Genomic DNA, 26,148 nt, shown 5'->3' with positions numbered 1-26,148 from the left:
TCCCCATTACCTTCACTCTTCTTGCCCACTCTCCAAGCTTGTGTGTGCGAGGGCTTCTCCACCCCCATCATTGACATGAGGCTCTTCACCTCTTGGTCCACCTTATCTGAATCTTTTAGGCCGGTCACTCACGTGTAGAGCGCGTACCCTTCTTCGTTGTTCCTCTTCTAGTGTCTTGTTGATGATGTCGGGTGTAGTCGGAATGTCCTTGCCCTTTCCCTTCTTGACAACTTCAATCCATTTTTTAGCCTCTTCCATCTTCTTTTGCGTTTTGGAGAGAACCTCCACCCATGAGGTCTTCTTTTCTCCTTCCTTCTTTATTTCTTTGACTTGTGCTCGTATACTATTCAACTCATCTATCATTGATGGCTGAATTTCTCCATCTTCAAGGCGTCCTCCCTCTTTGGTTTCGTCGAGTTCCTTCTGAAGGGCTGAGATGCTACCTTTTAGGGCTTGAATTTCATCCCTGAACTCCTTGCGTTCTAGTTCCCTCGCCTGTTCCTCCCTCTTTTTCCATTCAAGAATTAAGTTCTTCTCTTTCTTCCACTCATCCATGTGAGCTTTGCATTCTTTCAACTCCCTTTCAATGGCTGTCATCCTCTTGCTTGTGACCATGTAGTGCGCCGCCATCTTTCTTGCCTTATTTGTTTCACTTTCTAAGAGAGAGGAGAGACCAATCTACACGCACCGCATTATGCATACATGTGTTTCCACACTAAGCCTACATGGCATACATTTGCTTTCTGTACGTGTCAATTTGCTATTTCTGTGAGTTCTGTAGTTTCCAAATTCCTTGTAAAAATCCCTGTAAAATTTTGAGATTTGTACTTTGCACCTTTGTTTTCAAATTTCCTGACAGGCTGAGTAGAAAGCTGTAAATTCCCTGCACCTGCGGGGGGGGGGGGGGGGGGGGGGGGGGGTGTTGCGCACAAAAAACTGCCTTCCACGCAGGTGAGCAGTGGCTGCGTGAGCAGGGACAGCACCCAGGTGAGCACGGGCGGCGTGAGTAGAAAAGAGGACACCAAATGGGGTCCCAAACCCCTCTCCAAGGGCCCCCCCTCTCTATTGCTAGAGAGGTATTTGCTTTAGATCGCAGAAAGTCTAGTACAATGCTTCTAGATGCTGATGTCGACGGCGACGATGATGTCGACATCGACGACGACGATATCAAGACTGAAATCTGAAAATGCTAAGATCCGATGCTGTGGATCTGCTAAAGCTACGAGGCAAGGGCTGATTTGCTACCGCCGAGGCTTGCAAGGGCTGAGAATGCAAAAGCGCTACCTGCTTAGGGCTGAAAACAGAAAATGCAGGATGATCTGGGCTGAATCTGCAAAACGCTGGCTGGTTGTGCTGAAAACTGAAAAGGCTAGGCTGATCCGAGTGCTGGGGTTGTGACGGCGAGAATCTGCAACAGACGCTGCGGGTTCTCGTGAGGCTAAGGGCGGAAAACCAAAAACGCTGGTTCTCCTTGCTGAAAACGTTGGTTCTCCTTGAGAAAAACGCTGAAGATCCCGAGGTCTGCAAAACGCTGAACCTCCTTGTGCCTTCTGCCTCTTTTGCCTCTACTGAGCGGCCTCCTTATATAGCTGTCTAAAGCTGGGTCGAGCAATGCTATAATCAGCCCCCACGATTCTAATAATTAATAAAGTCACTTATAAATAAATGACTTTATAAGAAATGTGTCACTTGCTGCAAAATTGGGTCAATGCAGTGGAACATGCTCATGCTGGGTACTGGGTCATGATGCTAATGTTATGGGTTGTGCAATCAGAGAGTATGCAGCTACTCTAATTGCTTGAACATGCACGGCCTGCGTACAGGCTCACAAGGTTGCCAGAACACTTCCTAGGCTACCTAAACCCTAGCAGTAGGCACAACTTGTCCACATGCACATAGGGTTAGATGTGCACGTGACATCTGCTCCTTTTCAAGGTGAGGTACATGTACCGAGCTGTATGGCGTTCGTAGAGTCCGCCAACAACTCCTGGGGTCATGTGAAGTACTCCTCGCCGATTCGCTCTATTGCGTGGGTCGCGTGATACTTGAACTTCATGAAAGTTTGCAATGTCTGCTTCTCTGGGCCGCGCCGAAAGTGACAAAATGATCTACTGCAGCGCCAATGCTCTAACTTCGTCTATGATCTTGGGCCCACCTTCTTCACGAAAAAGACTATTCTTCCTAAATGACTGTGCATGCAATGCAGATACGGAGTGTCAAATCATTCACCAAACACATGCCAAAAGTGTGATCGAATCTTGACTTTTTGACCTTAACCTATCAACTATGGCAAATCGCAACAAAAATGCCAATGCTTGATGGACAATTGTGCTCTTGCTTTTTCTAGTGACTGTCTCATGCCAAGGAGTGAACATGCAAAATCGACTAACAAAACGGGCAATGGTGAAGCATTGTGGACTCCTTGAAAGCAACCTCTATCTTTTCTAGAGTGATAAACATACATCCGTGCTCATCCGTTAGTGAATCATGTGCATCGTGCAATACGGCATGCCTATGAAAAGGACACACATAAAGATAGTGATGAAAATACAAGAAATTGTCACGAATGAGAAACTAGAACAATGCGTAGTGACTGAATGGGTTCTTGAATGGTTTCTTTGGACCTCGACTCGAGAGTCAAGATTGGTCCTGCGTGACTGATTGTATCTACAATGAGGTTAGCTTCACTAGAAACACAATCATCCAAACCACCAAATTGATCACCAGACTAGAGCCATCTAGCTAGACGGTCACCCCAAGGTGTACTCGACGAAGCAACTTGAAGACTTTGTGATCCTTACGATTAATCACAGTTCTATCATGCAAAAAATGCGTGTCGTGCTTCGGAGAAGACATGACACCAAGAGAGTTCTTTTTAAGAAATGACTCGTGCTTTTCTAGACTGTGGGACTGTGTACTGAGAGAAACAATCATACTACGTGTTTTATCCTCTTTCAAAACATGAGAGTGAGAGATTAATGGCAAAGATGGAATGCTCTTGTCACAGCGAAGGACTACTAGAGGTGCTCCTTCATTTGTGATGGAGAGAGAGGGAGTTTTTTCTTTCCAATCAATGTGTGGATTATAACCTTTAACCACTTGATGCCAAAAATCAAATCACATCTTTTGAGAGGAGAAACCACAAAATCTTTGATGAAAACCAATATTTTGAACTAACACTGTCACTTTAGGACATTCATGCGTGAAAGAAGAGTGCATGCCAGGAGCAAACTTAGAGATCACAATGGGATCTATGGGAAGAGCTTCTAAACGTACGCTCTTCACGAGAGGGTCACTAATCACATCATGCATGCTGCCCGAATCAAACAAGATCACAACGCGTGTACTATTCACATTTGCATGAGAGACTCATCTACATGATTACGAGAATTTTCGGACACATTTGTGTTCTCACTGAGAGTGCATTCACAGATGATGTGGATTCTGTGGGTTCTTGTGTGCGTTCTTTAGGTGCTTCCTTAGAACAATCTCATTTAATGTGACTTTTGGTGTGACACTTAAAACATCTTATGTCTCGTGCATATTCGGCTCGTTCTTCAAGAGTTAACCTACATCCTAAAATTCCTTGAGCAGATTTTTCATCAGGCGTCAGCTTAGGGGTGTCCTGAGTTTTAGCCTTTTCTTTAGATTCATTGTGAGAATTCTGTGCTCTAGGTGTAGAAGAAGATTGAGAAGAAGAATTACCGTCATGCTTACCAATGGTCTTACTGTGCTTATCATTCGGTTGGTCTTGAGAAGTACTTGGCTTGTTCTCCTTCAGCCTGCCTTTGTTGTGCTCCATCTCTTGTGCTAAGGCGATTCTGACGGCGTCATTATAGTCCTTAGGACTGAAAACTTGCACATCAAACTTGATGTACTCGTCTAACCCAAAGAGGAAAGCCTCCTTGCGATCCTCATCCGACTCACGCAATTGAACGCCAATCTGCAAAATACGGTTACGAAAAGACATAACAGGTGAACCATTTTGCTTAAGACCATGCCAATCTTCTTTTAACTGATCAAGGTACTGTGGTGGCATGAAGCGAGCCTTGAGCTTGTCTTGGAAGTCGACCCAACTGAAAGAGAGGGGTAAGCCTTTTTCGGCATACTCAAGATGCTCAACCAACTCTGACTCTTGCCAAGCTTGATACCAATTAATGGCATCACATGCTGTCACAAACTGCTGACGTGTCAAGCCACTGAAGAACGAAGCCACTGTGCAGATCTCGATTGAGGGGCCTAAACCCTAAGTGAAGAGGTAGAAGCAACAGAAGATGTAGCAGGACCATCACTCACACACACACACACACGCACACACACAAAAGATACGCAGCCAGCTGATGATGTGGCATACCTGTACGGACAACCCAGATTTCGCGCTGGCTTACTGACGTGGCAGACTGTACGGATTTCTGTGCTTTAAATTGTTGATGTGGCAGTTGTATGGATTTCCGTAAATCACGCTGGCAGCTTTTGGGCATCTGCTTTTGGACCAGATACTTTCGAGTTTGAAGGCTTTTCATGTAAACTGCTTTTGGGCTTAGGGTCTTTAAATATGAGGCCATGGGCTCATTCTTAGGCATGCTTCCTGGAGAAGGTGTAGAGTCTGGATTACTTGCGTTGTACAGAGTTCAAGTAATATAAAGAAATACCGAAAAGGACGCCAAGGTTTGGGGCCAATACTCTTTGGGGTGGAATTCCGCCACTCCGTATCGCGTGTGCTCTCTCTCTCTCTCTCTCTTTCAGTTCAGTTGTTATTGAAGTGCTAAAAGTCTGTTTAGTCTGTTCTTTTCTATTGGCATGTGGTGCCCCGTCTTGTGACAGTAGCATCAGAGCAACAGGCGTGTGCTTTTTTGAAAGCATACCGGTTCTGCAAAAGAGCAGACAAAGCAAACCAGAGACTACTGGAATTTTATTGGAAGTATCTTCGAGTCCCGACCCCAGACTTATTAGCCACTCCCACCCTTACTTCATCGCGTATCGGGCGCGCTCCCGTCTTTACCGCTCATGTCTTACAGGGCATAAGCCATAAAGATCACTTGCAAGAGAAGGATCCAAGATTTGTTTCGAGCTATTGTTTTTCTCAGAGGCAGTGCCATGCAAGATGTTGGAGTCTATAGCTACGAAGCGGCACACTTTCAAGAAAATATTTGCCCAAAGTTATATGGTTTTTGACATCTTCCTTTGAGTGCAACTTTTGGCAGAGTGGGGTATCTTGAAATGCTTGCCATGGAAACTCTAGCAGATTATAGCTTGAAATTTCTCGACATCTCTCAATAGATGTCTCTTTTCAAGCTAAAAACCTTGGAGGTCCAGTGTGATTGCTATGTCTTCGGACTACCATCGTTGCCAACGGAAAACTGTTTGTCCAAGAGCTGATGGATCATGTTGTGGTTGGCTACGACCTTATGGAAGGAACCTAACCCTAATTTTTGGTGCAGGTTTCAGGATGGAAAGTCAGTCGACTTTTCGAGCTCGATCGATGTCAAGATTGCTTTTTAAGTTTGAGCTCTGTTTGGAACTTGTTTGGTTATCGTGTTTGGAATTTGTTTGAAATGGTGGAGTAGTGAGAAATGTTATTTTGGTATTGTTTGAACCTTCGAACGACGCAGACGGGGATGTCTGGGGAGCGTTTTGTTTGTATGCTTGAAAAATATTGTTGTTTCTACTCTCGGCCCGGACCTGGATGGTTATGCGGGAAGAGTATTAAGAAGTCTGATAGTGGTTACTCTCAGCACCTCCAAACAACGCAGACTGCGGTCTGTGGTTTGGGGGGCGTTTGGTTATAAAAGGTCTCTATATCTCCCGGCCCAAACCTTTTTAGGTTATGCGGGAGGAGTGATGAGGGACTTGTTGAATAGCTCATGGCCCGGACCGAGATGGTTATTTGTGGGGGGAGTGTTCGTTGGCGACTTTATGTTCATATGTCTTGTAACATGCATATGTGAGCATTTGTGTTGCATTGTGATGTGCCAACCACTGAATATTCCTAATTGGATGAAGGGTATGTAATTTTAGTGCATCAAGACACTCGTTGAAGATCAATGAGGTCTGGGTGTGATGGCAAGAGTTCCGATCTGGACGAAAGGAGACGCCAACTCCTTAACAAAAAAAAGAGCAAATTGATTGTCCCTCGGACTGTCCCTTGAAATGACCCTTGGAAATTTTTGAGCTAACTAGAGTTGTTTTGCAGATATGCTGTAATCGTGGACGATTACTTTCTTTCAAGAAGGGGGGATGTCACAAACTACTTATGTGTCAAGTCACTGAAGAACGGAGCCACTGTGCAGATCCCGATTGAGGGGCCTAAACCCTAAGTGAAGAGGCAGAAGCAGTAGAAGATGAAGCAGGACCATCACACACACACACACACACACACACACACACACACAAGATACATAGCTAGTTGATGATGTGGCAAGCCTATACGGACATCTCGTATTTTGTGCTGGCTTGCTGACGTGGCAGACTGTACGGATTTTCGTGATTTGCACTGCTGTGACGTGGTAGTTGTACGTTCTTACCATTCTTACCATTCTTACCGTTCTTACCATTCTGCGTGTTTTGAGAATTTTGAGAGGTTCCTTGAGAAGTCTTGTTTTCCCTAGGCTTTCTCTTATTGTGCTTCATCTCCTGTGCGAGAGCAATCGCTACTGCCTTGTTGAGATCGATTGGATCAAGCACCTCCACATCAAACTTGATATACTCGTCCAATCCATAAAGGAATGCCTCCTTGCGCTCCGCATCCGATTTGCGTAATTGAGTGCCGAGCTGCAAAACACGATTAGAGAAAGACATAACTGGCATACCATTTTGCTTGAGAGCGCGCCAATCCTCCTTCAATCGTGCAAGGTACTGAGGTGGCATAAACCGCGCCTTGAGCTTGTCTTGGAAATCAGCCCAATTGAAGGAAAGGGGCGTGAATTCGTCGGCTTCCTCTAGGTGCGCGGCTAACTGTGCCTCTTGCCATGCGTGGTACCAATTGATGGCATCACCGGCAAGGTACATAGCTACCGTCAAAACCTTGCTATTTCCCGTCTTCTTATTTGTCGCAAAATAAGCATTAAATTGATGCAACCAAGAATGAATAACCGTAGCATCCATCTTACCATGATACTTACTGAAGGTCAACTTCTTTGTGACTGGGTTGTTGGAGTCCGAATCGTGGCTTGCGCCACTTGAGGAATTACCAACATCTTTGGCTGGTTCAGACTTAGAGGCAAGAACTTGTCGAACCAATTCTTGAGTGCGGAGGTCACGTTGAACCTCCCGATCGGCCTCCAAGGCCGCTTGTCTTGCTTCGGCTTCCTCCTTTCGTTGTGCTTTTCTTTCTTTTCGTTCATTGCGCTCGTGTTCCAAGGCAATGCGAGTTGCTTCTTGTCGTGCCATCATGTCAATCATTGATTTAACCAAGGCCTCCATAGGATTTGGTGCAATCTCGGGTGTAGATGGCGTAGGGGAGGGTCAGGAAAACCTCCATGGTGAGGAAATTCTTCTTCACTACTTTCATGCCCATCACCTCCATGCGAAGTATCCGTTCTGCTTCGGGTGATGACCATGCACTGTGATCTTTGGGTCTCAAGGTCACGAGGAACTTGAGTTCTTGTGGGTCTTGGGTTCTTGGGTTCTTGGGGGTCTTGAGTTCTTGAGGTTCTTGAGGGTCTTCTTTTGCTTGCGATCTGTGTTAGAGAAGGATCTTCTCTTCACCCGAGTTCCGCGGGCGCACCCCTTGGCGGCCTTGCGCTCACACCAAGGTTGCTTTTTCCCACCTCACGTCGATTGGCCGGCCGCTAAGTGCACGGTCCGCTCTCAATGAGTGAAAAGAGGCACAAGGGGAGGCTGGACAAGCCCTTCTTTCCTGGGATTCCTGTCACTCTTCAAAAATACGATTAGGAATCGACACACCCAAGTGAACTTGGGTTCGTGCGACCTCAACAAGCAAAAAAAAATCAGTGGTTCTTGTGGTTCTTTCCTTGAGTGATACAGAACATTGCCAAAGCTCTGATACCAATGTAAGGCGCAGCGGAATGAATGATGAACTTTGCTCAAGATGAGTGCTCCGAACTGTGCTCAAGGTTCCTTCTACTTATGGAAGGGAGAGCCTTCCATTCTTAATGAGAGAGTGCAATGGACACAACAAAAATGAATGGACACTGTGTGTGAAGGTGTATGAGACTGAGAGATAGAGAGAGAAGAGAATACGACACCAGAGACGTTTGTAAACCCTCCTCCGAAGGCCCCACTCGTTGGCGAGAGTGGTTTACTATTGATTGCACAATCTGGTACAAAAATAGATGGATGATAACTGATGCAAGTCTAGGGCTATGTCAATGTCGACGATGTGGATGACGAGACCGACTTGATGGCTGAAAATCTGCATACTTGCTCTGCTGTCCAAAAACGCCAAAGGGCTGAAATCTAATGATGCAAAAACTCTGGTTTTAGGCTGTCCAAAAACGCTGGGGTTTAGGCTGAGATTTGCTTGCTGAAATCGCTGGTTATAAGCGCTGCAATGGGGCTGAAAACTGCTGCAGGCTGAGGCTTAAAACGTTGATTTCTGTGGTGTATGGCGATGCTACAGAGTGCTGAAAACGCTAGGGCTGTGGCGATGATGCTATTGCTGAAAAACGCCAAATGCTGACCTTGCTTATGCGATGATGGCTTGCTGAAAAACGCTAGGGTGGTGGAGGTCTAGGGCGATGAGACTATTGGCTGAAACTGCTGAGGAAAACGCCATGCAAACTGAAAACACTGATGGGTGCTGGCGTTTTTGCTTGAAGGAAAACGTTGGGGCTCTTGTGAGGATCCACCTTGAGGGCCTGCTCCAAGGTTTCCTTGTGCTCTCTTGGTTTCTTCTGCCAATTAGTGCTAGCCTAGGTTTGCTTATATATTATCTTACCCAAATTGCCCTACTCAGTTCCCAACAAAAGTCACTAAAAAAAATAAGTGAAAAAAGTTAAAAATAGGGAAAATAGGTTTAATGCACTGGAAAATGCTCCCGATGGATTCTGCTAGATTTTGATGGTAATGCTGATGATCATGCTATGTGCAACCAGAGGATATGCATCTACACGGTCTGCGAACAGACTCACAAAAGTACCAGAACACTTCCTAAGCTAGATTGATTGGACTGACTGAACCCTTGTCGTGCTGTAGCTTGTCCACGGACACATAGGGTTGGATGTGTCACATGACAAAGGTCCGCTCTCAATGAGTGGAAAGGAGGAACGAGGGGAGGTTGGACAAACCCTTCTTTCTTGGGTTACCTGCCACTCTTCAAAAACACAGATTAGGGATCGACACGCCCAAGTGGTCTTGGGTTACGTGCCATCACAACAAGCAAAAAAAAATATTGTGGTTCTTGTGTTTCTTTCCTTGAGTGATGATACCGAACTTTGCCAAAGAGCTCTGATACCAATGTAAATGTGCAGCGGAAGTGATTGATGGTGTATGGCTCAGGATGAGTGACCAGTGGGTGCTCAAGGTTCCTTTTACTAATGGGAAGGGAGAGCCTTCCCTGACTTAATGAGAGAATGTGCAATGACTAAAACAACGAGAGTGGAATGCAAACTGCGAGTGAGTGCAAAAGAGTGCTAGAGAGAGAGAGAAAAGAGATGACACCAGATGGGGTCCCAAACCCCTCTCCAAGGGCCCCCCTCTCTATTGCTAGAGAGGTAATTGCTTTAGATCGCACAAAGTCTGGTACAATGCTTCTAGATGACTATGTCGATGTCGATGTCGATGTCGATGTCGACGACTACGACGACGATATCGAGGCTGAAATCTGAAAATGCTAAGATCCGATGCTGTGGATCTGCTAGTGCTGCTAGGCAAGGGCTGATTTGCTACCGTCGAGGCTGCAAGGGCTGAGAATGCAAAAATGCTACCTGCTTAGGGCTGAAAACAGAAAACGCTGGCTGATCTTGGCTGAAGCTGCAAAACACTGGCTGTGCTGAAAACAGAAAACGCTAGGCTGATCTGAGTGGTGGGGTCGTGACGGCGAGGATCTGCAATAGATGCTGCGGGTTCTTGCGAGGCTAAGGGCTGAAAACCGGAAACTTTGGTTCTCCTTGCTGAAAACTCTGGTTCTCCTTGAGAAAAACGCTGAAGATCCTGAGGTTTGCAAAACGTTGAACGTCCTTGTGCCTTCTGCCTCTTTTGCCTCTACTAAGCGCCCCATGCCTCCTTATGTAGCTGTCTCAAGCTGGGTAGAGTAGTGCTATAATCAGCCCCCACGATTCTGATAATTAATAAAGTCACTTATAAATAAATGACTTTATAAGAAATGTTTCACTTGCCCCAAAACTGGGTCAATGCTGTGGAACATGCTCATGCTGGGTACTGGGTCATGATGCTAATGCTATGGGTTGTGCAATCAGAGAGTATGCAGCTACTTTAAGTGCCTGGACATGCACGGCCCGCGCACAGGCTCACAAGGTTTCCAGAACACTTCCTAGGCTACCTAAACCCTAGCAGTAGGAACAACTTGTCCACATGCACATAGGGTTGGAAACTTAGATGTGCACGTGACAATCTCTGGAGGCCATTCAAGATGGCCAGTCCATGTGTAGTCCCCATGATATCCCCCATATCCAGTGTGCTCCTCATCCTGCGAACGTCTGGCCAATCCCATATCATTGACATCCAATTCTCTCAACGTTTCCTTTGAGGTGTCGTAGAAAGCTGTCTGCGATTGGTCCGTCCTAGCAATAAAGTCTCCCAAAAGAATGACATCTCCAATGTCTCCCTAGAGAACTCCCATCGTCATCGACTGCTTTCTCCCTTTTGTGCATCCATTACCTCTCGCTGTCAGATTTTACGAGCTGGCTGGCTTTTGCTTGACGTCGAGCTCTTGTAGTTGCGCATTGTCATCTTCACTGCTGGTGGCTTTTGGTGGCTCAGGTTCTCGATCTGTAGTTGCTGATTGGGCTTTTGGTGGAAGTGCCTATCTTTGAGAGGCTGTTTTCATCCTCCCATTAGCGTGACAGGATACTTTTTACTCTCTTTAGGAGAGGTTTATTTACCCTGGCATCTCGTCTTTCCCGTTTGGCCACGTGCCTAGTTGTATCTTGTTTTCCACTTTTTCGTTTGATGCCTTCTGGCCTGCTATGTAAGCAACGATGTACTTGCCCTATGAATAGGCACCATTTGGGCGATTTGGGGGACTTTCAAGTAAGAGAATTAGCCTCTTTTCTTTTTGAGAGAGAGCGAGAGAGAGAGAGAGAGAGAGAGAGAGAGAGAGAGAGAGAGAGAGAGAGAGAGAGAGAGAGAGAGAGAGAGAGAGAGAGAGAGAGAGAGAGAGAGAGAGCATTTTTCTTGTCCTTGTCTGTAGTTTGGCTGGGTGCTCTGAACTTGTCATTCAAATAATTTCTGCAGGTTCGTGAGCTTGCAAATAGCACAGGCATGGACTTCTCTATACAATTGAACGAGTTACAGGAAAAGTATGATGAGGTATCTTGGACTGGAGTAAAAAGTTCTTTTTGTTTATGTTGTTGCACCAAAGCTTGGCGAGTCATAACTCATAACAAACAGCACCTCTTGTTCTAATGCTTGATGTGGGTTTCTAGGTACGCAGAGACTTGTATAGCCAGTTGTCTCCCGTACAAAGACTAAGTGTGGCAAGACATCCAAACAGACCAACATGCTTGGACCATGTTCTTAATATCACTGACAAGGTGGTAGAGTCATCCTGCAATTACTAACTTCTTAATAAGTAACATGTTTGCATATTTAAAATTCCATCTACCATGTTTCAGTGGCTTGAGCTTCACGGGGATAGAGCAGGATATGATGATCCTGCTATTATCACAGGGATTGGGCAAATTGAGGGTATGAGTTTTATGTTCATTGGCCATCAAAAAGGGCGGAATACCAAGGAGAACATCTACAGAAATTTTGCCATGCCTACTCCCAATGGGTATGTTACAGATTTTGTGATTTGGATGTTTGCCGAAGTGTTTGATGTCTTAGGACCAATGCTTTTGCATCAAACCTGATCTGTAACTGATGCCATTTTGGTTGTTCAAAAAATAAAATAAAATCCTGAAGGATGCAATCTTATGTTACAGGTATAGGAAGGCTTTGAGGATGATGCAGCATGCTGCCCATCATGGCTTCCCCATCCTTACATTTGTTGATACTCCAGGTGCCTATGCTGGAATCCAAGCTGAGGAGCGTGGACAAGTAAGCCTTTGCCTTGCTGAATTCTAGTCAAAGCTAATTTCTAATAAATGATACTTAGATCCATTTTTTGACTCACGAGAGGAGGTCATATTAATGTCTATAAACTACCAATAGGCTGTACAAGGCAAACCTGATGTATGTGTCAGTTTCATCTGGAAAGCCCTGGTAGATACTACCAGATAGGTTGTAGTGAAAAACAAATTGCCCATGAGACAAATCTGAAGTGTAAATGTTACTGTTGTGATGGGGTAATGATGGTAGATACTACCATCTGACATGAAAGGAAATACAGTGTGCTTATGTGGCCTCTAAGGAATCATGCTTCATGAGCACTATACCTTGGTTCATCCTATCATTTGCTTGTTAAAGATGTACAGGCAGGTGTGGTTGGTATCTGATGGGAAGTGTGGGTGTGTCAAATGATGTACATAGGTGATAAAAACCTAGGGATTTGTCTTATATATTTCATGCAGTGCAATAGGGTTTCGTTAATGGTCAAAAGATTCTATATACTCATTATTTGGTTGATATTGATGTATGTGTAGGCTTTAACTATTGTCGTCAATGCAAAAATGTCTTTTGATCTGCCAGTGAGCTATATCAATCCCTTCCATGTGGGAATATGTACAAAGAGGGGAAACTCTCTCAAGATAAAAATACCATGGTGACAAAATGGAATGGCATGCATTGCGACTGAAGACCATTGTGCTCGATTAGATGAGATGACTAGATTGATGGTTTGCATCTAAGTGTTGAGTGTGAACTATGTGAATGTAGACTTATCCAAAATCCAGTGTGGATTAGGATGTGTGTGGACGCATGCTTTGTCTTGTGGGGGATGGTCATTCGCATGTTTGCATGGAATTATTGTCCACCAAAGTTTTAGTTCATGTCTATTTTGCAAGAGTATAATCGAGGGCGATTACTCTTCTTTCAAGGGGGGTTATGTCACAAAGTGATGATGTGGCTTGACCTCTTGGACTAGAAGAGGAGAGAAGAGCCAAACCGGACCTGAGCCAGATGCCAGCATGAAACACGGTGGGAAATGGGGCGGGAAACAAGGGCTGTATGGCGGTTGATTTGGTAGGTCATACGAGTGCTTACGTTGCAATTGGGAGCTGAAACTTCCCCCCCTCCCTCCCCCCCCCCCCAAAAAAAAAAAAAAAAAGAAGAGTAATCACCTATGGTTGCACTTGCAAAAAGTCAATGCGATTCTCGAACAGACATTGCCTTCATGCATATATGCCAATGACCATTAACACAAGCCAATACATTCTCTAGCATATGCATGACACCATACAGTTCCACAACAATCTATGTCTAATGCTTTGTAGTTTGCTGATCGAGGTGGATCTGAAGCACTTCAGTGCTGCAGAAGGTCGCAAGATTGTGAATTTCTTTGCAGTTGCAGTAAGTAAATTCTTCACTACACAAGTAGCGCTGCTCTGATTCTCAATAGAAACTTCTTGAATTTCTTTGATTCTGAATAGCAACTTGTTGAAATTACAATCATGAGGTGATTCCCTCTGGTTATAGACTCTTTGCTTGTGCAAATGTTGCCTATCACATCCTGATGTGAGTGGCTTATCCACCATCTATACACACTTTACATGTTCCTTGTTTGATCATGTGATTCTTATAAAATAAAATTAACCATTAAAGAGACCAGACATATTGAGAAAAATCCTGTTTCTCCGTGCACATGGCCAAAATGACAAATGACCATTGAAACTGAGTTCATTGGTCTAAATCTATCCAGCCACGTCAGATTTGTTGATATCCCAGCATTGTGATGTCAGTCATCACTCCCAGATTGCACTGATCTTTTATGGATGTCTTGATGCACTAAGACGACATACCTAGTGTATCTTATCCAAGTTGGAACTTTTGATGTACTAGATTCATATGCTTCAGAGAATGCTATGTAAATGACATAGTTCTACACCAACTATTGGGCACTGATGACATTAGTGGGGATGTTGTAGTATCTAGTCAATACTATGCATGATGGAGCTCGTGGTTATGCCTTGTGGGTGACTACCATGAGTCTATACCTTGCACTTTCCTTTAGTGTGAATCTAGGCTTATCCTAGATTATCTAGGTATATTAAATTCCAGTTTCAAACAAATGATCCTCAGATAGTGTGCGCCATTCAGAGGATTCCATGTACAACTAAACGATCCCCAGACTGTTGCGTGCGCCGCTTAGAGGATTCTATTTAGGGAAAATTACCAAAATACCCCTCTAATTTGAGGAAATTCCCAAAATACCCTTGTATCTATTTTGGTTGGATTGTTCGAAAATTGAGATCCGTTTTTGAGTGCTCCGCATGTAATTTGTCACCGGTTACCATCGCAAAAAAGGTAATAAAGTCTAAAAATAATGAAGCAATTCATTTCCAAAGCCTACATAACCAGCTCAAATTGTAGTTTTAGCATCTTGTACGATAGACAATCACTCTTTTTGTGAAGATCCACAAAAAAAATTATTTTTGGAGAAATTTACTCTCACAACCAAGGGTATTTTGGGAATTTTGGAAAATTTGATGGGCATTTTGGGAATTTCTGACAAAATATCGGGGGTATTTTGGGAATTTTTGAAATTTGAGAGGTATTTTGGGAATTTTCCCTTCTATTTATAACTAAACAATCCCCGAACCGTAGGGTACGCCTTTTAGAGGATTTCGTTTACAACTAAATAATCCCCAGATTGTAGCCTGCATCTTTTAGAGGTTCATCAAACAACATTGAAATCAACATTCCAATCAGTATCAAACAAGTCAATCGACACCAAAACAAAGTCAAGCAAGTTCAAACAAGATTTAATTCAGTTCAAACAATACCCAATCAGCATTCTCAAAATCTCAAACAAGTGGTTCTTCTTGTTGCATAAGGGTGGATTCCGTTTACAACTAAACGATCCCTAGATTGTAGCCTGCCATTAACAAATCAGCCGGCACCAAAACGAAGTCAAACATGTTTAAAACAAAATTTAATGTAGTTCAAACAATACCCTTTTATTATTCTCGAAACTCAAACAAGATTTAATTCAGGTCAAACAATACCCTATTATTATAACCACTTTTTGTTGCATAAGGGTGGATCTCTCCATGCTCCCAAATGCTTTTAAATCCATCTTCCTCCATCTTGCTACTGATGCTTGCAAAAAATACCAAGAGCATCCAAAAACATAAGTTTGACACATTGAATTTTTTTGCGAAAACCCTAATTTGCTATTGAAAACCCTAAATTTTCAAATTATTGGAATCAAAATCAGTTTGTGTGTCAACGGGTGCTAGCTCAGTTGGTAGAGTCATAGCCTCTGTGCCTAAGTTCTTGGGTTCAATCTCCCTTGGCAACCTAAAGACATGTTCCAAGTCCTTAGGGACTGTTCCCACATGCGGGTGTGTGCGTGTGATGGGATGCCTCTCTCCCTACCTGTGAGGCCGTTGTACATAGGGTGTGTGCATGTGTTTCAAATCCTTGTACTCTCTCAAAAAAATAAAATAAAATCAGTTTGCGTCAATGCGTAGGGCTCATCCAGAGGATCAACTTTGACTTCTGCCACCTATCCAAATTCTCATCCGTTAAAGAGATTTATAGAGGTCTTTGAAACACAAGTGTCAAAAAGCATGTTTTTTTTGGGCTTTTGAGGGCAAAAACGAACTCGTCTCCTCTTTCTATTGTTGTTTCTTCTTTTTTCAACTCCATAGCTTCCAGTTGCAGGTTGATATAAGACCAATTTGCTTGTCAGAACAACAAACGATTGACGCTCTGACACCGTTGTAACCATAGAGGGCACCACATGCCATCGAAGAAGAATAACTGGAACAAACTTTAGCACTTCAACACACCTGGATTGAAAGTCACACTATAGACACGGAGTGGCTGAGTTCCATCCCCAGATGCGATGGCCCTAAAACCTTGGCTCCCTTCATATATTTCTTTTATATTGTTGATAGAGAGTACAACTATTGGGAGTAGCTGTTGCTAAATAGACTATTTTCTTATTTTCTCAAGTAATTTCTTTTATTGAAATTAGGATATTTACATATGTGCACTTGAACCGTAAGGTTAGGAACTGTAGATCTACTAGAAGTATTAAAAGCCATCAGGAACGGAAAACTCTGATGCCTCATATGATGGGTGACACTAAGCATCGCGAAGGGGTTGTACCGTTTGTTTGGTAGGAGAGACCGGGAAACGAATATTCCTGATGCGTCACGTGATGGGGTGACGGGAGCATCGAAAAGGGAATATCTCGTTGGTCTGGCAGGAAACCCGAACTGAAAAGAGGAATACGCGTAAAGACGCAAGCACAAGAATAAAGATGGGTTTTGAGAAGCTTTTTTTAAAAAGCGGAATATTTTAACGAGTTTTACCGGAAGAGCAAACGCTTTGCCGCAAGGAATCTGTGTCTGCATTGCATTTGTGCATGTGGTTGCATCCAGGGACGCCTAGGAAGTGCTTTGAAAATCATTGTTTCTAGCTTATAAGGTTTTATTGAGTTTTTGGGCAGATTCAGACCAATTTTAAAATATGCCGGCCGCCCACTTAATAAGTGAGCAGCCACCTGGAAAATAAAGGAGCAAAACCAACCAGCGATTTCCTTCTCTCTATTTCTGGTAGAACAATATTTAAATTAAAAAAAAACCCGCCGCGATCTCTACGCGGGCAGCCTCCGCTCAGCTATTCCTGCCGTAGCTAGGGAGCTATAAAAGCATCACATGTCCTCACTTAGAGGAGTTGCCAGCGCCAACAAGAGAAGACTTTGCCGCCAGAAGATGCAAGAGATCGCTAGACTACAAAGCACGGAGGTTGCTTTTCTCACGCAAGAGCAACAAGTATCTATTGTGGATTCGCCATACGAGTTGTTGTCCCGTGTGTGTGTGCTTGTAGGTACTTCATCGCGAAGGAGAAGCGGGGAAGGCTTCAGCCTACGCTTGGGAATTCGGGGAACGGAATTCGGAAATTGAGTACAGTCGGAAAAGGATTGAGAGCTCGTCTCTCGGATTTCCGTCACGAGAAGGAACGACCATCGAGACCGAGAATTAGAATGGAGGGGTTTTCATGCTTGTAAAAAGATTCTTCCTAATAAAGGATTCTCTTTGGGGGGGGGCGGACCAACCCATCTTTTGGTCCCAATCGAATCGCTCAACTCTGTTTAGTTGAAATATTATTTATTTTCATCTTGTTGATTACTCGTGTACGGTCGCGTTTGTGACAGTGGTATCAGAGCTCGGATTCCTCTACAAAGGAGGACGATTCCGGGAAGGAACGGGAAGAGCCATGACAAGCCACGGAAGAACCGTTGAAGACGAACTTCAGCAACAAGTGCGAGTCCAACTTGTGGAATTGCAACAACTTACTTTGTTGCCGATTGTCCGAAAGGCTTTGGACGGAATCAAGAAGCCGCAAGGAACGGATGTCGATGGGCGTGAGGAAAATCTTGCTAATGAAAGTAACCCATAGAGGGATGGTGCGGAAAGAGGTGCCGAAACGCACAAGGGATCTCCGGATGAGGACAAACGGCCTTCCAAGAGCAAGGGCCAGGAAAAAGAACTTTCTCTGCTGAACGAAAGTAAGGATGTCTCTATCTCTTCTCCATCATACTCTCTTGACTATAGTACTACAACTACTTCTCAGACAGTATCTACATCTTCTTCCAAGAAGAAAACTCTTACTATTTCCCTAGATACTACTAAAGAGAAGCCTCAGTTCAAGAGGGATAACCGCAGACGTCACTGCAAGATGCGGATTTTCAAATCTGGTGACAAGGATGTGAAGTTTGATAACTACACAGGACGGAGAGATATCTCCAAAGCACTGTCTTTCATCAGGTAGTTTGAAGTTGCTTTTGCCAACGGAAACTTCACTGAAAAATCCAAGTTGTGTCATGTTGGGATGCATCTCAAGGAGACTGCAAGCAACTGGTGGCTAGCCAAAATTCTGGAAGGTACTCAAGCTAGAACCTGGGCTCAATTCAAAGTTGAATTCTATGAACAATTTCTTCCACCTGATTTCGAGAAGGACATTCGGAAGGAACGGGACCGGCTCGCCTAGAAGGAACAAGAGAAAGTCACGGCTTATGTTGACAAATTTTGGTCGGTTCTTCTGAAAGTTACGCCTTCTATGAAGATTTTCGACAAGGAAAAGATGCAAAAGTTTGAAGCAGGTCTTCAATCACCACTTCGGAAGAGCATGAAGGTGTACCCACTCGACACCCTTCAGCGGATGATGGAGTCTGCAAACATTGCCGAGGATTTACATTCCACTTGTACCCCCAGACGGATGGAACATAGCACATACCGAGGTAAAGAGCGGTTCCCTAGAGGACCCGGATCAGCCTAAGAAGCGAGAGGGTACCGGAAAACGGCTTAAGTATCTCACGCCGAACAAGGTATAGACCTTCAAAGAACAAGGGAGGTGCTTCTACTGTGGTGAAAAAGGACATATGAAGCCCGACTGCCCTGTTTGGCAGCAACGGCAGGAACAAGCATCTTCGAAGGAACAATCGAAGAAGGAACCTGCTCCACCGAGCTTGAAATCCATTCTCGATGTGCAAGGGAATACAGAAATCGAGAAAGGGAAGCGCTAGCTCCTTAAAGGCTGGGGATCTGTGAATAACCAGTGGGTGTTGACCCTCTACGACCCTGGATCGACGGACAACTTCATCTCATTGGAAACTGCAGAATTCTTGGGCCTTACACCGGCTCATCTTGGAACTCCGATCACTTCCGGATTGGCATTCGAGGGGTCGACTACCAATGTAACTCTTGTGCAAGGACAACTCAATCTTCGGATTGGTGAATACAAGGACCGCGAATGCTTCTTGATGGCACCTACGAGGGATGTGATATCATCTTGGGTATGCCATGGCATTACCATATGCAACCGGTCCTAGATTATGTAGAAAAGACCCTCGCTTTTGAGCATGAGGACAAGAACATTAAAACTGTAGAATTCTTGGGCCTTGGATTGGCTATTCCCTATTGTAAGCGATACCTCCATTAAGAAGGAAATAAAGAAGTGCGATTCTGTTTACTTGATTTTTGTATGTGAAAGAGATAAAACTAATGAGGGTTCGCTCTCTAGTTTGGAAATTAAACGTTTTCAATTTCTTGAAAAGTATAAAGATTATTTCACGGATACGCTACTAGACAAGCTACCTCCGAAACGTCCGGAAGATAATCGCATTGATCTCGTAGACAAGCTACCTCCGAAACGTCCGGAAGATAATCGCATTGATCTCGTACCAGGTAGCTCTCCCCCAAACCTAACCCTTATCGGGTTAGTCTTGCTCAGCAAGAGGAAATTTTGAAGCAAGTCAACGAGCTTCTCGAAAAAGGTCTAGTACGGCCAAGTACTTCACCTTACTGCTCTGCAGTTCTACTGGTGTAGAAGAAAGACGGCACGTTTCGAATGTGCATAGATTATCGATCTTTAAACAAGATCACTATCAAGAATCGCTTTCCGATACCCCGGATTGATGATATTCTCGATAAGTTGCAGGGAGCAAGCATCTTTAGTTGCATTGACTTAAAAAGCGGGTATCATTAGATACGCATAGCCCCTGAGGATGTCCATAAGACTGCCTTTTGCACAACTTTTCGACTTTATGAATTTTTGGTAATGCCGTTTGGCTTGACCAATGCTCTTGCCACATTCAATCGAATGATGGATCGAATTTTCAGCCCATGCCGAGCTTTTACAGGAGTGTTCTTTGATGACTTACTCATCTTTTCAAAGATTGAGGAGGAACATCGGAAGCACTTGGACATAGTGTTTCAGGAATTGCGAAAGCATGAGTTGCATGTGAATCCAAAGAAGAGTGAGTTCTTCCTCACTGAGATACACTATCTCGGCCATATAGTCTCACACAACCAAGTGAAAATGGACTCCTGCAAAGATCCAAGTCGTGCAAGATTGGCCAACTCCCACTACGGTACATGATGTACGAAGTTTTTTGGGATTGTGTTCCTACTATCGGAGGTTTATCCGAGGCCTTGCTCAAGTAGCAAGACCACTTCATGACCTAACAAGGAAAAAGATCCCTTTCAGGTGGGGATCGAGACAACAAGGTGCCTTTGGTAGGCTGAAGTACCTATTAAGCCATGTATCTATTTTGATACTGCCAGACTTAAGGAAACCATTCGAGGTTCACTGCGATGCTTCAGGTGATTGCATCGGTTCAGTGCTTAACCAAGAACCCGATGTAGTGGCTTATGAAAGTAGACGACTTAAGGATACACAATTGCATGCCTCGATCTACGAGAAGGAACTTATGGCTGTGATCCACGCCTTGTCTACCTGGGAGCATTATCTTCTAGGAGCGGATTTTGTGATCAAAACCGATCACCAGAGTTTGCGGTATTTTCTTACGCAACAGAAATTATCTAAGAAACAAATGAGATGGGCCAACTTTTTGTCCATGTTTCACTTCCAGATCCTCCATACGGCTGGGAGCAAGAATGTGGCTGTAGACGCATTGTCTAGACGGCCTAGGGTGAACGCAGTTACTTCTGTGTATCACCAAGAACTGGAATCACTTCCAGAGATCCAAAGGACCCAGACTTCTCCTCCATTTGGAATAAGTTACAGAACAGAGAGGATGAATATCTCTATTCTATTTGGGATGGTTACCTTTATCACCACCAAGCAATTTGCGTGGCAAAACCATTGAGAAAGAAAATCATGGAAGAAACACATGCTTCACCTTATGCGGGTCATCGGGAAATTCTCCCTACGACCTTAGCATTGGAAAGATATTTCTTTTGGCCAAGCCTTAAAGCCGACATTGATCAATATGTCAGCGAATGTTTGGTTTTCCAAAAAGTAAAGTATGATCGGCATAAGACGCCTGGGTTACTCCAACCTTTACATGTGCCTGATCAACCTTGGGAGAGTATTGCCATGGATTTTATTATGGATCTTCCAAAGACTCAAATTGGAAATGATGCGATCTGGACCATCGTGGACAGATTTAGCAAGCAAGCTCACTTTATTCCAGTTAAGAAAACAATCAAAGCAGACCATATTGCTAGAATTTTTCTAGCACAGATCTTTAAGCATCAAGGGCTGCCCAAGTCTATGGTGAGTGATCGAGATCCTCGCATGATAGGCAACTTTTGGCGTGCCTTGTTTGATAACCTTGGCACGAAGTTGAATTTTTTTTCTACATATCATCCTCAAACGGATGGGCAGAGTGAGATCGTTAATTCCACAGTATTGGATATGCTGAAATCTTATGTGTCAGAAAGAAAGTCTGACTGGGAGAAGTATTTGCCCCTTGTTGAGTACGGGTACAACAATACTGTGCATTCGTCTACGGAGAAAGCACCTTTTGAGATTCTCTATGGTAAGCCTTTGCTTCCACTGATCCTTGTCACTAAGGATAAGATTTTTGTAGTAGATGAGTTTGTTTGGGATTTGGACACGGCCTACGGGCAAGTTAAGAGAGCAATTTTGCGATCTCAAGAAAAACATAAGAAAGCTGTAGACAAGCACATAAGAAATCTGGACTTAACAGTCGGTCAATTAGTCTTACTCAAGTTTGAGAAGGCAAGACTAAAGAAACAAGCGACTCATAAAGGGAAAGTGGTAAAACTTTCCAATCGCTATTATGGGCCGTTTAAGATAATTGACCACGTGAACTATGTGACGTTTCGATTAGACTCACCATCTAATTGGAAGATCCACAATGCTTTCCATGTTAGTTTACTCCGGCCATGTGGGACCGCCTCTAAGTCAGCCTATTGCTGAGGAACCTCTTGAGGTTGAGGAAACGGAAGAAATACTCCAACTGGAGCAGAACATTCATCATCAGGAGCGGCCACTTAAGTCCGGGAAGATTACATAGAAGTATTTGGTAAAGTTTAAGAATTATTCTAATCGAGATGCTCAGTGGATGATCGAGCAGGAATTAGCATCCTATCCCGAGATTCTGGAAGGATATGTACAAGCACTACAATTGAGAACAACTGTTTAGAAGCCAGAGGGATGTTGCTAAATGGACTATTTTCGTATTTTCCTATTTTCTTGAGTAATTTCTTTTTATTGAAATTAGGATATTTAAATATGTGCACTTGAACAGTAAGGTTAGAAACTGTAGATCTATTGGAAGTACTAAAAGCCATCAGGAACGGAAAACTCTGATGAGTCGTATGATGGGTGACACTAAGCATCGCGAAGGGGTTGTACCATTTGTTCGATAGGAGAGACCGGAAAACGAATATTCCTGATGTGTCACGTGATGAGGTGACGGGAGCATCAGGAAGGGAATATCTGGCAGGAAACGCGAAGTGGAAAGAGGAATACGCGTAAAGACGCAAGCACAAGAATAAAGATGGGTTCTGAGAAGCTTTTCTTAAAAAGCGAAATATTTTAACGAGTTTTTTGGAAGAGCAAACGCTTTCCCACGAGGAATCTATGTATGCATTGCATTTGTGCATGTGGTTGCATCCAAGTACGCTTGGGAAGTGTTGTGAAAAGCATCGTTTTTAACTTATAAGGTTTTATTGAGTTTTTGGGCAGATTCAGTTCAATTTTAAAATATGCCGGCCGCCCACTTAATAAGTGAGCAGCCACTTGGAAAATAAAGCAGCAAAACCAGCTAGTTAGAGGGTCGTTCGTATTTGCACGTTGTGCTCCCAGTTAGAGGGTCGTTCGCTTTCGCATTTGTTGAGGAGCTGTTCAGCGGTAGATGAAGCGAGGGGTCGCTGGCTAAACCGATTCAACTCCACCCTCAACGCAATCGACCCTTCGTTGGACCCTGAAGAAAGGACCGTTATCCTCCTTCGTGGGGAGGCTCACGGGAAGCGGATGCCCTTCTGGTACGCCGTGATCCGCACTCGAGGGATGGAACTGTAGGGCACGTGCCTGTGGCGAAGTTCCTCGAAGTTGTACCCCGGTATTTGGGTCCTCTGCATAGGCGGATGGGGAGATAATGCTCCCCTTCCGATGCTGTTATGTTGAATCCGATCACTTCCGGGGGAAATGACGTAATTCTTCCCAAGCGAAGGCAGATGAGCTACAAGAGCGCCCAAGTGCCATTCCCTCCCGGGGGGGTCAACTTCACCTAAAAGGGGTTGGGAGGTGCAAACAGGAGACACTACCAACCTCAGCGAACGCCACCTGTGAGCCGATGCCCTTCCAAGCGGGTATGGCATTTCCTAGGGGAAAATCGTCGGGTTTCAAAGGCAGTTGTGAGGTGAGCGATAAGTTACCTGGAGGAGGCAACTCCAAAGGGAAGACCGAAGCAAGTCCCGCAGTACCTGGGCCTCTGAACAGAGGTACTTGGTCGCTGTCATGCCCAAATCCAAGTGGCGAAGTGGGTCTCTCAAGGGATTAGTCATGGCCCTAAGAGTGTAGATAATTCTGAACTCTCATAGTCTAGAGGAAACTAGTGACAAAAGCGTCTGCCTTCGGTTTTTGGGTGCATAGTCCTGGTCGTTCTTCTTGTATACTTTTTTGGTGTATGAGGGGAGCGGCCGGGCGTGCCCTATCCGACTCCGAAAACAAAACAAAATAAAAAAGCCAGCGATTCCCTTCTCTCTATTTTTGGTAGAACAATATTAAAAAAATAAAAAGCTGCAGCGATCTCTACGTGGGCAGCCTCCGCTCAGCTATTCCTGTCGTAGCTAGGGAGCTATAAAAGCATCACATGCCCTCACTCAGAGGAGGAGTTGCTAGCACTAGCAAGAGAAGACTTTGTCGCCAGAAGATGCAAGAGGTCGCGAGACTACGAAGCACGGAGGTTGCTTTTCTCACGCAAGAGCGACATGTATCTGTTGTGGATTCGCCATACGAGTTGTTGTCTCGTGTTTGTGTGTGTGTTTGTAGGTACTTCATATGTAAGGTGCAGCGGAAGTGAATGTTGAACTTTGCTCAAGATGAGTGCTCCGAACTGTGCTCAAGGTTCCTTTTACTTATGGAAGGGAGAGCCTTCCGTTCCTTTAGTGAGAGAGTGCAAGTGATCACAAATAAAGTGGATAAACACTTGTGAATGAAGGTGTTGAGATTGAGAGATAGACAGAGAGGAGTACGACACTAGAATGTTGTTAAAACCTCCTCCGAAGGCCCCACTCTCTATGGCGAGAGCGGTCTACTATGGATTGCACAAATTTGTACAATGCTTTGGACTTGCCGATGATGTCAACGACGATGAGGACGACGACGAGACGGTCTGAAATCTGAAAAAGTTAATGGCTGAAATCAGCAAATCTTTATCTGCTGCATGTTGTCACGATTGTGACTATGTTGTAGTATTACATCTACTCCTAGTTGCAGATATGCAAAGTGCCATGCCAAGGAGGACCCCTGCGCTTGGATGGTCACGACCCTTTGCCAAGAGACGTGCCTCTTCGCCAAAAGCCACACTCCTTCGTCGACTGGTCACACCCCATCGCTCTACGGGTGCAACTCTTCGCCCAATGGTTGCAGCTCTTCACTGAAAGGATGTGTCTTTACGTCTAAAGTCATGTCTCTTCATCAGGAGACATGTCTTTTCATTTGTGTCTCTTTGTCTCCTATATAAGGAGCCTATTGTACTCAGTTTCAAGCAGTCAATCATTCAATCAATCAAACTCAGAGTCTTCTGAGTCTTGTTTCTGAGTTCAGTTTAAGTTTCTTAAGTACTTAATTAAAAGGATTAGCACCTAGAATCCTTACTGTGGTATCAGAGCAAATTTTTTTCCCGGGACCCGAAGGTTGTGAGCCTCTCACCCTCGCCGCTACCCTCTCCCCCCCTTCCCGGAGTTACATGGAGGAAGCAGAAAGGCGAATCCTACAGGTGATGTGTAATCGACACATGTAACCCCTACCCGCACCCTCACCCTCACCCTCGCCCTCACAGGACGAATCACACATCCTCGGCATACAGGAAAGCTCTTGCTTACCCGGGCTGATATGAGGTGGAAAATGATGGAATCCCTCCTGCACATCTGCTGGTCGTGCGCCCTCCCCGGTTGCTCTACTTCGCGCCCCGCGCTCCTCTTCAAGTGCCGACGCACCTCTTGGCGAAAGGGTGTGTGCCCCTTGGTGCAACTTCTCTCAGGTGATCGCATCCCCTCTTCTACGCTGCTGCAATCAGCCAAACAGCACGCTGGAGTTGTTCTTTTTCACGCTGGTGCCTCTTGAGTTTGCTCGATGGTGTCTTTTACACATTTCACACAAAGGACGGCCATTTAAAAATTGAAGACCAAATTTTTTTGAAGGGCCACTTTAGGCACCCACTTGAATGTTAAAAAAGGCTCACAAATTCAGCCAGCGTACAAACCCACGAATCCAGCCAGCGCTTGCATAAAAAGAAGGCAGCGTAAGGAAAATTCAGCGCCCCTTGCTGACCCAAATTTGATCGCCCTCCTCTGCTGGACATTTCTCGGGTACTGGCCGCTCGTGTGGACACCCCCCTTTCCCTTGGCGATCAAATTTCAGCAGCCGACAATGAAACTGCAACTCCTGCGAATGTGCCATAGCCAATCCTTCAGATGGGTTCGAAGGCTTCACGTTCATCACGTAACTGAGTTACATGGATGATATTCCCTCTGAGTTGTCAATATGTCCGGAGAAGGTGACAACCATATTATACCTAAGGAACCGATAGCAGTTCTCAAAGCGCAGATGGCAACACTTTCCAGGAGCCTCGTATCAATTCACACTCGCTTGGATCAAATGCAAATGCAAACCTCTTTTCGGAGTCACCCAATAGCTTCTCGAACAATACATGCATCTTCTTCCGACGCTTCAGTGGTCAACCAAAAAGAACCGCTCAAACATAAGCCTTCGGAATCGAAATTTTCTCACCCAAAGCATGGTTTCTCAGAGACAATCAGACACAAAGTACCTTCGTGCAAGCAGCAAAAGTCTCAGCATGAGTATTCTTGGAAATGCTACAGTTCTAAGCAACCAACTTCTTATCGGAATCATCAGCAACAAAAGCAGGAACATGAAGCTTCCAAAGGATCA

The 26,148-nt window shown here is 44.6% G+C and overlaps 1 protein-coding gene across 1 annotated transcript in view; it reads left to right on the top strand.

Moving 5' to 3' along the window:
* Positions 1–26,148, top strand: part of LOC147443179 (uncharacterized) — a 59,604-nt gene that overhangs the window by 8,527 nt on the left and 24,929 nt on the right. Inside the window, exons 2-5 of the mRNA XM_086529089.1 lie at positions 11,377–11,451; positions 11,568–11,675; positions 11,757–11,917; positions 12,069–12,183. Of these exons, the coding sequence (XP_086385215.1) occupies positions 11,377–11,451; positions 11,568–11,675; positions 11,757–11,917; positions 12,069–12,183 (459 nt within the window). The remainder of the gene's footprint in view (positions 1–11,376; positions 11,452–11,567; positions 11,676–11,756; positions 11,918–12,068; positions 12,184–26,148) is intronic.

The sequence above is a fragment of the Adiantum capillus-veneris genome, chromosome 14 (genome assembly GCF_014529385.1).
Source record: "Adiantum capillus-veneris isolate H3 chromosome 14, ASM1452938v2, whole genome shotgun sequence".
Classification (NCBI taxonomy): domain Eukaryota; kingdom Viridiplantae; phylum Streptophyta; class Polypodiopsida; order Polypodiales; family Pteridaceae; genus Adiantum; species Adiantum capillus-veneris.
The sequence above is the reverse complement of the archived record's forward strand: the minus strand, read 5'-3'. Positions and strand labels throughout refer to the sequence as shown.